The sequence below is a fragment of the Macaca mulatta genome, chromosome 9 (genome assembly GCF_049350105.2).
Source record: "Macaca mulatta isolate MMU2019108-1 chromosome 9, T2T-MMU8v2.0, whole genome shotgun sequence".
NCBI classification, from domain to species: Eukaryota; Metazoa; Chordata; class Mammalia; order Primates; family Cercopithecidae; genus Macaca; species Macaca mulatta.
In genome coordinates this window covers 116,446,343-116,461,624 of record NC_133414.1, presented here as the reverse complement: position 1 = coordinate 116,461,624, position 15,282 = coordinate 116,446,343, and the positions used below count along the sequence as shown (strand labels likewise).

Sequence of the window (15,282 nt, the reverse complement as noted above, 5' to 3'; positions counted from 1 at the left end):
ATTTTCACATACTGCTGGTGAGGGGCAAACAACACAAGTCTTCTGGGAAGCAATTTAGTGAAATACAGCCCAAGCCTCCAACGTGCTCATTATAACCTTTGATCTGGTCATTCTATTCCTGAGAGTCCAGCTTAAGAACATATTCTAAAATACAGAAAATGCTTCTTAGGCAAAGAAGCTGATATTCCCTGTAGCACTATTCAAAACGGCAAAGGACTGAAAACCATCTAAACACTCCTAATTAGTGTACTGGATAAATAACTTTATGGTTTATAAACATGGCAAAGTATGCAGACATTAAAAGTGTTTTCGGCCGGGCGCAGTGGCTCATCCCTGTAATCCCAGCACTTTGGGAGGCCGAGGCAGGAGGATCATGAGGTCAGGAGATCGAGACCATCCTGGCTAACCAGTCTCTACTAAAAATTCAAAAAGAAATTAGCCGGGCGTGGTGGTGGGCACCTGTAGTCTCAGCTACTTGGGAGGCTAAGGCAGGAGAATGGCGTGAACCCGGGAGGCGGAGCTTGCAGTGAGCCAAGATTGCACCACTGCACTCCAGCCTGGGCGACAGAGCAAGAATCCGTCTCAAAAAAAAAAAAAAAAAGTGTTTTTTCTACTTTTAAAGATTACATATTTAATACAGAAATACATTCCCATCATTTAAAAAAAATCAAACACAGAAAATAGTGTAAAAGGCAAAATCTTCCCTTCACATCCCTGCCCTTAACCACTTTTCTTACCCACCCCAATTCTAATCAGTCCCCTTCCCAGTGTGAGACACTACTGGGAGGTGGATGGGTTTCTCTCTAGATACTTTTCTAGCCATTTATTTACATGTATATGCACACCTGCATGGTTCAGTTTTGTTTTCTTCTACTAAAATGGGATCATACCAGCTGTATTACTGTGTGATTCATTTAATATTTCTAGGCAATCTTTTAATGTCAGTACACAGATTTACCTCATTCATTTTCAGCCGTTCCACAGAATTCCACAAGACAGACATGATTTGCTTAACCACTCACCATCTAATGAATATTGTTTCCTAATTTGTCATCATCACAAATAATGCTGCTGCTCTAAGAAACACTCTTATACATGTAAATAAGCATTTATAGAGTTTATAAAAATTGGCCAGGTGTGGTGGCTCACACCTGTAATCCCAACATTTTGGGAGGCCAAGACAGGTGGGTCACTTGAGTCCAGGAGTTTGACACCACCCTGGGCAACAGAGGGAGACCCTGTCTCTACAAAAGTTAAATAGAAAACTAGCTAGGCATAGTAGCACACACCTGTAGTCCCGGCTACTCACGAGGCTGAGTTGGGAGGCTCCCTTGAGCTCAGGAGTTCGACGTTGCAGTGAGCCATGATTGCACCCTGCATTCCAGCCTGACAACAGAGTAAAATCCTGTCTCAAAATAAAATGGCAGGGGGTCTAGGGAATATTTACATCATAATAGTAATCAAGTTTCAACTACATAAAATATACAAAACAGAAAAGGACAGAAAACAAAAACAAAAAAGTCTCCAAGATTGTAACAGTGGTTGTTTCTGGTAGTGGGATTATATTTTTTCCCCTTAGTTTCTATGTTTTCCTGTACTCTCCAAATTCTCTCTAATGAACAAGTACTACTTTATAATTGGAGAAGGGTAAAAATAATTTTTAAATAATAAGAATAATTATTATTCTATTATTTATGTGATGGGAAAGGGTATATCAGAAGGCTATTGAAAGAAGTACAGCAAATATTAGTTTATCTAGAAAGCAGCTGTCAGAATTGGATGATGAATGAAGTAACTGAACTAGCAACAGCACTAACACACTTAACCAGGCATCCTGAGTCAGGGATAACCCATTCCCAAGTGTGAAAGAATGGTGGTTACAACTAAAATGGCATGTTAGTAAACATGCTAAATCAGCTAGCAAATCCAAGAGAAATCACAACGTATGTTCATGCAAAAACCTGCACAGTGTTCACAACAACATTATCCACATTGGTTCCAAGAGTGGAACCTTCCCAGATGTGGATAAACAAAATGTGTGTATTCACACATGGAATATTATTTAGCCATAAAAAAGAATGAAGGATGAACCTTAAGAACTTTATGGTATGTGAAAATAGCTCATGAAATGCTACACGTTGTATGATTCCAGTTATATGAAGTGTCTAGAATAAGTCAACCCATAGAGACAGAAAGCAGATTAGTGGCTACGTATGGCCAGGCGGACTGAGAAGAAATGGAAAATGATAGCTTACGAGTGAGCAGTTTCTCTGGGGTATGATAAAAAACGCTCTGAAATTAAATAGTGGTGATAGTTGCACAACTCTCCTAGTATACTAAAAGCCAGTGAATTGTACACTTGAAAAGGGTGAATGTTGTGGCATACAAATTATATCTCAACAACTTTGTTATTCAAAATAGCTAGTAATAATGAATTTAGTTTGTAGACATGTTAACTTAGATGATAAAAAATTTAGCCTGTAGTCTGCTATATATAAAAGGATACAGAAAATTGTTTTCAGTGATGAATTAACCAGGTATAAACTTTTTTGCCTTCCTTTCCTGGTGCTATCGAAGGAGAAACAAACAACATATAAATAATTTTGCCACTGGAAATTAATAAAAATTAAGAAAGAGCAAAAACAAAACTAAACCAAGACAATATAATCTAACTTGAATAAATGTCTTTTTTGATGAGAAGAAAGGACAGACTAAAAATTAAGATTACCAAGTACAGTGACTCATGCCTGTGATCAAAGCCCTTTGGGAGGCTGAAGTGGGAGGATCACTTGAGCCTAGGAGTTCAAGACCAGCCTGAGCAACACAGTGAGACCTCGTCTCTACAAAAAATTAAAACAAACAAAAACAAAAACAAAACAGTTGGGCATGGTGGCCTGAACCTGTGATCCCAGCTACTCGGGAGGTTGAGGTGAGAGAATCACTTGAGCCCAGGAGGTTGAGGCTGCAGTGAGCCGTGATTGTGCCACTGCACTCCAGCCTGGGTGACAGAGTGAGAACCTGACTCAAAAAAATAATTACAACAATAATTAAGATAATGGAGTCTGGCTCGGTGGCTTGAGCCTGTAATTCCAGCTACTCGGGAGGCTGAGGTGGAAATATTGCTTGAGCCCAGGAGCTCAAGACGACAGTGAGCCATGACTGTGCCACTGCACTCCAACCTGGGCAACAGAGAGAGACCCCCATCTCTAAAAGAGGAAAAGAAAATAAAGTAATTAAAAAATTAAGATTATGGGTGACATTTAGAATCAATAAAGTACTTAACTACAGAAGCTCCTGGGTGATACACACATAATTTATGCAAATTCCGCCTCATGCAAACTGCTACACATAAGGCATGCAATCAAATTTGGCAATGCGGGAAACTCTGCATGGAAATGCAAAGTGAAGCACCTCAAGGCAGGTGGTTGGATGACAAGAAGCAAAATCATAAAGTGCCCTGTGGCCGCCGGCAGACAAAGGCTTCAGTTGCTGGGCCAGGTCTCATCCCTCAGTGCTATTTCAGCATTATTTATGTTGTCCCCTCCCTGCTCTCCTTTATGGAGCTCTGATGATGGTGAAGAAAGGACTAAGCAATAGTCAGCGTGCAGAACCAATTCATAAGCCACGAACACTTTCTAGATTTAAAGCAAAACTCCAAAGCCTCAAGGAAACATGACCAAATCCTACTTTTCACTGCACTTGAACTTGATTTGACTATTTCCATAATGAAAATATTTTTGGAAGGCACAGATGAAAAGTGACACCAAGAGGTCCTGCCACATTCAAATCCACAAAGATCAAATGAAGCCTGGCTCAAGTCCCATTCAGAAATGGGAAAGTCAATACCTGAAAAAGAATACAACTAAAAAATGTGTGCTGCTTAGATTAATGATTCAGTAAAGGCTAGAAAATCTGCGTGAAGACATAAAGTACAGCAAGACAAGTGTCGTAGTTTTAAAACTCATGCCAACGTTCAGAACAGGAAAGGCAGTGAGCACGCTGCTAGTTTGATAATAAAAGTGGCAGTAATATATCTCAAAGAATTGTAAAAGATAATAGAGAAAAATGCGGTTATATAACAAGCATAATAAATATTTGATTTTGATGGAACTTAATTTTTTTTTTTTGAGACAGAGTCTCACTCTGTCACCCAGGCTGGAGTGCAGTGGCATGATCAAAGCTCACAGCAGCCTTGACCTCCTGGACTCAAGTGATCCTCCGACCTCAGCCTCCCAAGTAGCAGGGACCACAGGTGTGCATCACCACATCCAGCTAATTTTTGTATTTTTTGTAGAGACGAAGTTTTGCCATGTTGTCAAGTCTTGTCTCAGACTCCTGGGCTCAAATGATCTGCCCGCTTAGGCCTCCCAAAGTGCTGGGATTACAGACATGAGCCACTGAACCCACCTGAAACCAGATTTAAAAAATAAACAAATGAACGAACAAAAAACAAGCAAAAACAAACAAACAAACAAAAAAAAAAAACTTCGAAAGTTAGACAAGGCAGTTATTTCAAAAGAAGAAAGTGTCAGAGTTTAAGGCCACAAAAGGTGAACTGACCTTTTGTTTGAGGATAACATAGCAGAAGATTATACATGAAATCTTGGCTTGCTTATCACTCAGAAAGACAATGAGTATTTAAAATATTTTTAGCTCACAAAAAATCCTGACTTCGCAAAATCATGTGAAAGAGTTGCATAAATCAGGGGATCATCTCCATTAAAATTATTCTGACAAATTTCAATTTCACTAGACTCTCCTAGAATAAATATATTGGCATTTAAAGGAACAGATCACATAATTCAAGTTCATTGGTCATGTTTTCAGATTTCAATATTTCCTACATTGTAGTTATTATTCTTTGTTTGTTTGTTTGTTTTCGAGACAGGGTCTTGCTGTGTCACCCAGGCTGGAGTGCAGTTGCATGATCATAGCTCACTGCAAGCTCAAACTCCTGGGTTCAAGAGATGCTCCCGCCTCAGCCTCTAGAGAAGCTGGGACTACAGACACACGCCACCATGACTAGTTAATTTTTTTATTTTTAGTAAAGACATGGTCTCACTGTGTTGCCCAGGCTGGTCTTGAACTCCTGGCCTTGAGTGATCCTCCCTCCTTGGCCTCCCAAAGTGCCTGGATTACGAGTGTGAGCCACCACGCCCAGCCATAGTTACAATTATTGCTAACAGTCTATGGGACAAAACCACATTCAAACCTGTTAGAACAATGTGGAATACCCGGTGTTCCTTAAATAGCATCAGTGAAAGCTACCTACACCAAGGCTGGTTAGTGAAAGCTACCTATACAGAGGCTGGTTAACAATGGTGTTTCTGGGGCTCAGTTATTGAAGATAAAGTGAAATTTCTTATTCAATGACATGCTGGAGCTGCCCACATCTTTTGCCAGCTCTTGAGTTTAGAGATAGCACATTGGTAGCTCAAAATTAGCCTTGGCGGAAGTATTTACACCACCCAAATCAGCAAATGCTATAAATCAGTGCTTTTTCTTTTTCTTTCTCTTTTAAGAGAAAATTGATTGTTAAACATTTATCACCACATCGCTGATGACATTCCTAAACTCTCTGGTTAAAGCTCCTAGCCCATAAAACCATTCCAAAGGTCCAGTAGAGACCATACGTTGCTCTTCTAAGCTCTGCCCACATATGAATATCCCATCAACACCTCAAATTTGACAAAATGTGTCCTCCCTCAAACTCTTAGTGAAAAGCATCACATTTACCAGCCACAAACTTGGAAACCATCCTCGGTAACTCCTACTCCTTCCTCAGATTTCATCTCATCTTAGTCCCTCAAAATCTCTCTAATTAAACCTCCCTCTCCAACCCTCTTTAGTGGGGCCCTCTTTGTCCCTTCCCAGTCCTTGCTCTTGGCCACTCTAATCCATCCTCTATACTCTTGCTGGGCTGAACATCTTTTTTTTTTTTTTTTTTGAGATAGGGTTTCACTGTGTTGTCCAGGCTGGAGTCCGGTGGTGAAATTATAGCTCACTGTAGCTTCAACCTCCTAGGCTCCGGTGATCCTCTCACCTCAGCCTCCCAAGTACATAGGACTACAGGGATAAGCCACCATGCCAAGCTAACATTTTGTATTTTTAAAGAGATAGAGTTTCGCCACATTGACCAGCGTGGTCTCAAACTTCTGGGCTCAAGTGATCCTCCCACCTTGGCTTCTCAAAGTGCTGGGATTATGGGCTTGAGCCACTGTGCTCAGATGAGCTGAATACTTTTTCTTTTCTTTCTTCCTTTTTTTTTTTTTTGAAACAGAGTCTCACTCTGTTGCCCAGGCTGGAGTGCAGTGGCGCAGTCCTGGCTCACGGCAACCTCCCCATCCTGGGTGCAAGTGATGGGCTGAATACTCTTAAAAGCATGAAGGAGTATACCACTCTCCTGCTTGACAGGCTTCAATTACTCACCATCAACTCTGAAATAAAGTACAAATCCCCAGGCACAGTGGAAAAGGCCTTTCAGCGTCTGACTCTGGTCCACCCTCCACATTCGCCTCTTATCAATCACTCCCTCGCTGGCAACTCCTCACTGGTTACTGTTTGCCAAACACACCAGGCTCTCGCCCTTGTGCCTCTAATTCATCCTAAGAGTCAACAGAGGCATTATCTACCCCCACAGACCAGCCTTCTCGTATGCATGTCTCCAGCCTAGCACTCAACACACCCAGGTTTTAAATGGGCTTAACAGCCTATCTCCCCATCCAGGCTTTGAGCCCCTTGAAGGTCTTTAATATTTTTTATTCCTAGTACACAGTTCTGAGCCTTTATTTGCAAAACAGGACTAGTACCATTTGTAACTGAGAAGGTTGTTGGCAAGATTCAATGAGATGATGTATGCAAAGTATCTGCAGCATGATTCATGGCACAAAATACTGGTTCACTTGCCCTGGGAAAGACCCCCAACTGAAGAACTGTATCTTCATCATAACCCTATACTTTCATCTAGCAATCTATAATTTAAAAAGTTCACCCATCATCCAAATGGAGGTAGGAGGGAAACGGATGAAAATGTTTCAATTACTGTATCTTTGAATTCAAAGGGTTTTTTTCCCCCAGCTCCTTTCCCTGGTCCAGTATTTGTTTATCTGTGAGAAGGTAACCAGGCATGATGGGGTCCATTCAGCTGATCTTTGAAATAAAGACTATAAATTCTCTAGTCACAAGATTTTTTGAACTTCTTTTTTAAAGCAGCAGTTCTCCTTTCTCCCCAAATGCCATCTTCTTAGACTTGAGGTTGAACATGGTGGTTAAAGGCAGTGCTGACCTGAGTGAAGCAGTGTCTGGAACCATCTACCAGGCCTCCACTCGCTGGGAAGTTGAGTGGAGAACCCACTGCAGAACCCAGAGGCTCTGAGGAACGCACATTTCAAAATAATCCCTCATTTTGCACACCGGAAAACCAAGGCCCAGAGAGGTACAGAATATTGCCCAAGGTTCTGGAATTTAGTAAAGCCAAGCCTAAGATCCAAGACTCTTTCCACCACATCATACGGCCTCCTTGGGGTCAAGGCCACAGTTGGTGACCTCAGGACAAAAGACTGACATTTCCTACACACGACCATTCGTCATCCATAACTTAACTGTACAAATCTGAGATAGGCAACTGGAAATATCAATACATTTAATCTGTTTCCACTTGATAAAGGTCAAATAGAAGAGTATTAATAACCAGTCTTCCCTTAAGGGGAAAAAAATCGTATTCTCTGGCTGCCAATAGAGGAACCACCCACCCATAAGGTGAATTTATTAGTTTCTGGAACAAAAGAAACAATGGGAGTAAAAGAACTGCCTTCCAGATTATTCTAGAAGTATGGGATAAGTAGTTCCATTACTGCCGGGTTAATGAAGGATCTACTGGCAAAGAGTGCTCCTGCCACTGCACCCATTTTCCCCTTCTTCCTTAATTACAGATCCCTGATTTTATTCAGGGTAACCCAGCTAAAAGACTATATTTCCCAGCTTTCCCTAAGATAGTCATGACCCTGCAACTAAGTTCTGGCCAATGAAATGTAAATAGCCATTGGGTAGAATTTCTGGTAGGATTTAAAGCCCTTAAAAGGGGCATGGCCATTTGCCATTTTTTTCTTTATATTCTGCTTTTCAGAGCCTGGAACTTGGATGTGATGGCTGCAGTGACAGCAGCTATTTTGTTATTTTGAGGATGATAGCCTTGTACTAAGTTGCGCTAAGGATGACAGAGCCCATAAAGAGAAAGAGCTTCAGTTCCTGATAATGTCATAAAGAAGCCATCAAAATAGGCCTGAATTGCCTAGCTGTGGCTTTTTTTTTTTTTTTTTTTTTTGAGTCAGTCTTACTTACTGTGTCACCCAGGCTAGAGTGCAGTGGTGCAATCATGGCTGACTGCAGCCTTGACCTCCCAGACTCAAGCTATCCTCCTGCCTCAGCCTCCCAAGTAGCTGGGACTACAGCTATGCATTGTTATGCCTGGTTAATTTTTAAAATTATTTTTGTAGAGTAGGGGTCTTGCTATGTTGCCTAGGCTGGTCTTAAACTCCTGGGGCTCAAGTGATCCTCCCGCTTCAGCCTCCCCAAGTGCTGGGATCACAGGTGCGAGCCACCGTATATGTGACAATAAGCCGTTATAATATGTGAGAGAATGTTACATGAGACAGTAAACCCTTACAACATGAATTTACAGTAGTTAGACTCCAGCAGCCAAACACAATCCCTAACCTTTACAGACCTTGACCTCACTGGCAGAAGCTACAGAAGCCATGCAGAGATACTCAGGAAGATGGGGTGACTCTGGGAAAGGAAGCAATTCATGGCATGTCCTCCCCAACTCCTCATCAGATTTTCCAGAATAATTCCAGAGCACGTTAGAGAAGGGCAAACATGTAATCAGATGATCAGAAGTCTGACTTATCAAAGGCACAAAGAATAAGCCTGTGAAGGCCGGTGTCAGAGTGACCAGGTTAGCAACCCTGCCTGGCTTCTTCCATTGTAGCTGACCAGGAGAGGGACCCCTTTTTGTACCTCTTCCAGGTTGCAGAATTCCTGACGCAGGGCTGCCTTCAGATCAGTGCATTCTCTCCCACATCTCAATGCTACCAGGCACTCCTTGGTCAAATGTGGGACCTAATCAGAGGACACAGGTTCTCAGTGGAGAAGTCTGCGGAAACTTCCAGTTCCTGCTCTGCTTGAAAAGGCAGCAAAGCTTTATAACTCCAGCCTAACAGGGCAACACCCACATCCAACCCCCAGCTCCCTGTGAGGGGCACTAGGTTATGTCTGTGGTTCCGGGATAATGTCATATCCCGGACATATCCCAGATTCCTAATGAGAAGTAGGAATCTGCTTCTCACAGCACCCTAGGAAAACAGGGTGCTTTAGGAGGCTTTCTCCAGTGCTCCTTACTTGATCAGCTGCTTCCATGCTATACATTCTTAGGTGGGACACTCAACCTCTCTAAGCCTCAGTGTTCCCATCTGAAAAATGGATACAATAGCAGTACCCACTTCAAAGGGCAGTTGGATTAAATGAGTTAGCTCCTACAAAGTAATTAGGACAGTGCCTGGCACATCATAAGTGCTTGATATATGTCAGCTGTTAATCTCACTGAAGTTTTTTAAAAATTCCTTTTCAAAGACATCATCTTAAAGTTTCTCCATTCTTTTTACTTTCATTATCAAATCTGCCACCATTTATCTATTCTTCACATTTCCTGGGCAGCAGGCACTCCTATGCCTCTAAAGAGCATCACTGGCCAGGCGCAGTGGCTCATATCTGTAATCCTAGCACTTTGGGAGGCCGAGGCAGGCAGATTACTCGAGGTCAGGAGTTCAAGACTAGCCTGGCCAATATGGTGAAACCCCATCTCTACTAAAAATACAAAAATTAGCTGGGTGTGGTGGCATGCGCCTGTAATCCCAGCTTCTCAGGAGGCTGAGGCAGCAGAATTGCTTGAACCCAGGAGGCAAAGGTGGCAGTGAGCCAAGATCATGCCACTGCATTCTAGCCTGGGTGACAGAGAGAGCGAGACCCTGTCTCAAAAAAAAAAAAAAAAAAGAAAAAAGAAGACCATCACCTTCTATGCATAATCGTCACACTCCATTACTTTTTACCTGAAGTCGGGGAAATTGTCCCTTTAAGGATCACCAGTTTTCAGTTCTTTCAATATTCCTGCTTCAAGTCACATGGTCATTGCCATGTCATAACCATACCTCCTGAGCCTGCCAGTTGAAATGGAGAAGCACCTAGCAGTTAAGCCTTTAACTTTAATATCAGTGGCCATGCTCTACCCTAATTCCATGCTAGCTAATCTCCTGAGGATCACATGGTATCAAAACAAATCAGTTTCACCAATGATTTGGCTTTAAAATGGGTTGAGGTTTGGGAAAGACATGCAAAGTAAAATAGAGTGTGAGTGGCTTTTTAAAATTGAATATACCTTACAAAATAGCTCCAACAACATCTTTTGGCGAGCTCGTTCATACGGGTCGTGTGGAAATAGCTTCCTTCCTGGATAAGCATCATCCAGGTACTCACAAGCGATCACAGATTCATAGATCAGTTGACATTGGCTGGTCTCCAGGACAGGAATGTGGCCAAAAGGGTGCTTTGTATAGTACCATTCAGGCTTGTTTCTCAGGTTAATGTTGACAACTTCATGTCTTAAAAAACAAAAGGAAAACAAAAATGAGAGGCATCTGCAGGCAGGCACTCTTCTTGAAAGCAGAAGCAATCAGTTTAAAAGTTAAAATTTGCAATTAGTTTTCTAAGGTTTAAGTTTTGTATAAAATATATAACATCATCATCTTCCTTCCGGCAGTGAGATGTGTTGGATGTTTTCTATGCCTTATCTCAGTTGTTCCTCATAATTCCCCATGAAGTAGGCTCACCTCATAGGAAAGAAGGCTCAAGGAGGTTGAATCTCACACACAATGCCACCCACTAAGAAGTAGTAGAGCCAGCCGGGCACGGGGCCTCATGCCTGTAATCCCAGCACTTTGGGAGACTGGGGCAGGCAGATCATCTGCGGTCAGGAGTTCAAGACCAGCCTGGCCAACATGGCGAAACCCCATCTCTAAAAAAATACAAAAAATTAGCCGGGCGTGGTGGCAGGTGCCTGTAACCCCAGCTACTCGGGAGACTGAGGCAGGAGAATCACTTGAACCTGGGAGGTAGAGGTTGCAGTGAGCTGAGATCACACCCCTGCACTCCAGCCTGGGCAAGAGAGACTCCATCTCAAAAAAAAAAAAAAAAAAAAGTAGTGGAGCCAAGATCACAGCCAGACAGACAGACTCAGAGTTCACACACTTAACCATGGCATGAGAGAATTTAGTACATTTTACAGCTTGAAAATACAAATCTGATATTAACAGGTCACAACAGAATATGGTAAGTGTTAACAATTAAGAGCATGAGTTTTGGCATCAGACTGAACAGTCTAGCTTGGGGCCTTAACCGAATTCCTAACCTCTCTGGGCTCAGTGTCCCTAATTATAAAATGGGGCTAAGAATTACACCCATCTCTTGGTACTGTGGTGATCAGGTAAGTGAATATGTGTAAAGTGTTTAGGACAGTGCCTGGCACGTAAGCATGCAATAACTTTTTAATTCTTCTTCTAATTATTAGATGTTCAAATAATACTATTATTTAATGTTCACATAATAATACAATTATTATTTAGATAACTATAAAGTTGCCAGAAGCATGAACATATGTTTAAAAAGATGAAAGGAAACAAATGGGAACATTCGTTGCTTAGTCTAGGAGATTGTCTTAAAACCTACAGCAGAGGCTGGATGAGGTGCCTCATGCCTGTCATCTCAGCACTTTGGTAGGCCAGGATGGGAGGATTGCTTGAGCCCAAGAGTTCGCGACCAGCATAGGCCACATAGAAAGACCTAAAAAACCTAAAGCAGTGAGTCTCAACTAGAGATGATTTTTGGCCTGCTTCCCAAGGGACATATCACAATGTCTGCAGACATTGTTTTGCTGTCACAACTGAAGATAGAGGATAGGGAAGGGGGACTCTACTGTCATGGGTAGAGACCACTGAATGGGTAGAGACCACGGATACTGCTAAACATCCAGCGATGGATAGGACAGCTCCTATCCCACCTCTCCAATAAAGAATTATCTGGCCCAAATTGTCAACAGTGCCAAGGTTGAGAAACCCTGCCCTAAGAAAATACATCAGCTCCTAGGCTGATAATTTATCACCAAATGGGCAAACATCCTGTTGTTGTTATTTTCCTCAAAAAACAGGTAACCTTAAGGTCAACTTAATTTGAGCAAAAGGGAAGAATCTGGAAATATAGGCCCTATATACTCAACAAGGTGGATTTACATAATTTTATTTAAAATATCTCTATCTTAGTCTTTGTATCTCTCTGACATGAGTCTGAAACTCTGAAGTCACCCCCTTGTGATGGACTCTCTGAGACAAGAGTCAGGAACCTGGAGTGACACATTCTCAACACTCTAGCTTGGAGGCCAGCTGTATTATGCAGTCCACATCCCAGCAAAGCTGCTCTGCCCTCCAGATCCAGACCTGCAAGAGCTGGTCTTGCAAACTTCCTTCTGGAAGAATCTATACCCATTTCTCAAGTTTTCAAGGTGTCTTGAAAACTTCCAGACACCTCTTGATAGCAATTCCTTTTATTTCATTGTTTGGAAAGATTTGTTCATTCATTTAACAGATACTTTTTGAGCACCCACTATGTGACAGGCTCTCTCCTAGCTCATGAATAAAAGAGACAGAGTTCCTACCCTGGAGAACTCACATGGGTGAAGGGGACTGGGGAGGGGAGATGGACGAACAAATAAGAAAATGCTGGACGCAGTAAGTTCAATAACGAAAGGAAACAGAGGTGACCTAAGATGCCTGGGGTGTGGTGGGGGAACTACCTCTGTGGAGCAGTCAGGAGAGGCCTCAGTAGCCTTGGCTGCGCCCTTAAACATTCTGGGAGGGAACCAATTCACCAGCCCCCTCATTCAGATTCCTCTGCGCTGGCCTAGAAGTTACAGGACTCGGAAAAGGGCTCCGCATTTCAGTAGGGCCCGCTAAAAAAATGCCCGCCCTTTGCTAATTACTTGTTGACTTTGCCTCCGGAAAAAAAGGACAGGGAGCCCCTTCTAAAATCTGAGCAGATGCCCCAGATGCTAAACATTCCCGGGCTCCTGTGAGGCACTGGGTTTGCTCGGGGGCTCTGGGTTCCCGCTTCTCACCTGATGTCTTTGGCCTTGAGGACGAGGCGGGTCCTGTGAGAATAGGGGCAGAACCTCATGCTGTAGATGCGGATCAGCCCCTCCGGGACTGGCCCTGGGGGCTGGCTTCCTGCAGAGCAGCGATGGAGGGGGACAGGGAAAGGAGAGGCTTAGTCAGCCCAGTGAGGAGGGAGCTCGCTCACTTGCCCGGATCCCAGGATGGCTGTGGGAGCTCCAACTCCCAAGTCCCAGAGAGGACAGTGCTGCACGTGGCTTTTCTTCAGGAGAGCCCTCCAAGTCCCTTCCTGCCCCGCTGGTCTGCAGGCCAAGGCCAGGCAGTTCCACCGAAGCCATCATTTTCTCTCACGCGGCGCCCCCAGCTCGCGGACCCCATGGAGAGCACTCACCTTTCCCCAGGGTCCTGGTCGCATCCTGAGACATGGTCTCCAGCTGTTTGCGCAGCTCCCGGAGCTCACGGTCGCCGCCCTGTGGCTCGCCACCGCTGCCGCAGGGTCCAGAAGCAGCTGCGCTCTGGAGCGCACCTCTTGCCCCAAATTTAATTTTTGAACTACTGGGCTCCGGCGGGGCAGAGGGAAAGCGATCTGGAGCAGGAGCTAGGATAATTTAACCTGGGGAGACATCGCCCCAGATTTGGAAGCCCAAGAGTAGGAGCTGGCAAAAAACAAAACAAGACAAAATAACACCTGAAAAGCTCCCTCTTGCTCTGAACATGTGCTTAAAGCTTTGGAGGGGCCTCCTCTATATCAAGCATTCCTCAAGAATGGGCATTTAAACTCCAACATGGATTTCAAAGGAGTTTAATCAAAATCGACTAGGGTAACGCTGACTTTTTCTTTTCCATTCTGAATCTCTTGCATCACTAAGACAATTGGCCACACCTCTGTAAGTACAGCTTTAAAAAATAATAAGGCCAAACATTCTCATGATACAGCAACTAGGAAATAAAAAGTTATTGGTGTTGAAATCTCACATACGCTGGAGAGTCAGTGCCCGCTAGACACCTAGACACCTTTGGTGTCTAGACAGCTCACATTTTGCACCCTAGACACCTCAGTTGCCTCATCCCAGTCCTGTCCCTACTTGTGAGGTTTTACCCAAGCTCCGAAAAACCAGCAATGAATAAAATTAAGATACCTGGAGGCAAAGAACAATTTGTGAGCTCCCTCACTTCCCCGGCATAAATTTTTGAGAACACTCTTACTAGATGCTAAGGATACATTGCATCAGCCCAGCCATAGGGGCCACTTGCACAGCTTTTCTGTTTATGTGAGATAATGGAGGTGGCTTTGGCTCTGATGCTGATAAGCTGAGATCTTGAATTTCAGCAGGTAAAAAAATAATTCCTTAAATTTTCCAGAATTGGGCTGCTGTGGGAATTGCATGTAAATTCATTTGGTGGCAAATGACCTTCAGGTCATGAAGGAAAGAAAAATATTTTCTGTGTCTCACTCATACTGACTAAATTATTTCCAAAGATTACCTTGATTCCTACAATTGCTCTGTCAGGCAACTCATATTATTCCTACTTTTCAAAACAGAAAACAGCTTCAGAGAAATGAAATTATTTGCCCAAAGTAACCAGCTAGTAGGGTTGAAGAACTTAAAAAGTCCAAAGCTTGACTCGTTGTCTTGACCTTTAAAACTGGTAACAGTGCTGGGAAGAAAGGATTTTAAGTCCAGGAAAAGATATAGCATATAATGGCTACTCAACAAATAATAGTTGAATCTAAATATCTTTTATTAAAATGACGGAGCCTAATTATGTAGCTTATAAACGGGTACTGTTAGGCCTTTGGAGTTCCAGTCTATCCAGAACTTCTTGGTTAATAATAGTGTTAACATTTTTTGCTAGTGAATAAGAATCTTTGCAAATCTTCAGAACAGTGACTCAACTACATTTTTTGCTGTCATTCAATGATTTCATGTGACATAAGCTTAGATAATAATATGGAAAGTATTAACATTTTACAAGAATTAGGGAATGGCAAAAATGTTTGAATAAATATTCTCTGAAAATAAAAAGCATATATGTCAGCAAGAAATCTGGTGTTGGAGAAGACATA

General features: G+C 42.8%; 1 protein-coding gene and 1 long non-coding RNA gene across 5 annotated transcripts in view; one reads left to right on the top strand and one right to left on the bottom strand.

The window, feature by feature from the left end:
• The window catches only part of GSTO2 (glutathione S-transferase omega 2), a 31,148-nt gene that overhangs the window by 12,115 nt on the left and 3,751 nt on the right, over nucleotides 1-15,282 (bottom strand). For 2 of the 4 annotated variants that reach the window (XR_013397773.1, XM_001114322.5), the window contains exons 2-5: nucleotides 13,606-13,870; nucleotides 13,220-13,328; nucleotides 10,433-10,655; nucleotides 9,019-9,120 (exon numbers count right to left, since the gene is read on the bottom strand). Coding sequence is in view for 3 of the 4 variants with exons in the window: in XM_001114322.5 (XP_001114322.1) it covers nucleotides 9,019-9,120; nucleotides 10,433-10,655; nucleotides 13,220-13,328; nucleotides 13,606-13,639 (468 nt within the window). In the remaining variant the exon portion in view is untranslated. Of the gene's footprint in view, nucleotides 1-9,018; nucleotides 9,121-10,432; nucleotides 10,656-13,219; nucleotides 13,329-13,605; nucleotides 13,871-15,282 lie in introns of those variants that run through there. The other 2 variants (NM_001289962.1, XM_015148027.3) reach the window with 2 other exon arrangements.
• On the top strand, nucleotides 5,769-6,952 carry LOC144331343 (uncharacterized). Its single transcript, XR_013398404.1, has 2 exons — nucleotides 5,769-6,144; nucleotides 6,745-6,952. It is a non-coding gene; the product is annotated as an uncharacterized LOC144331343 (long non-coding RNA).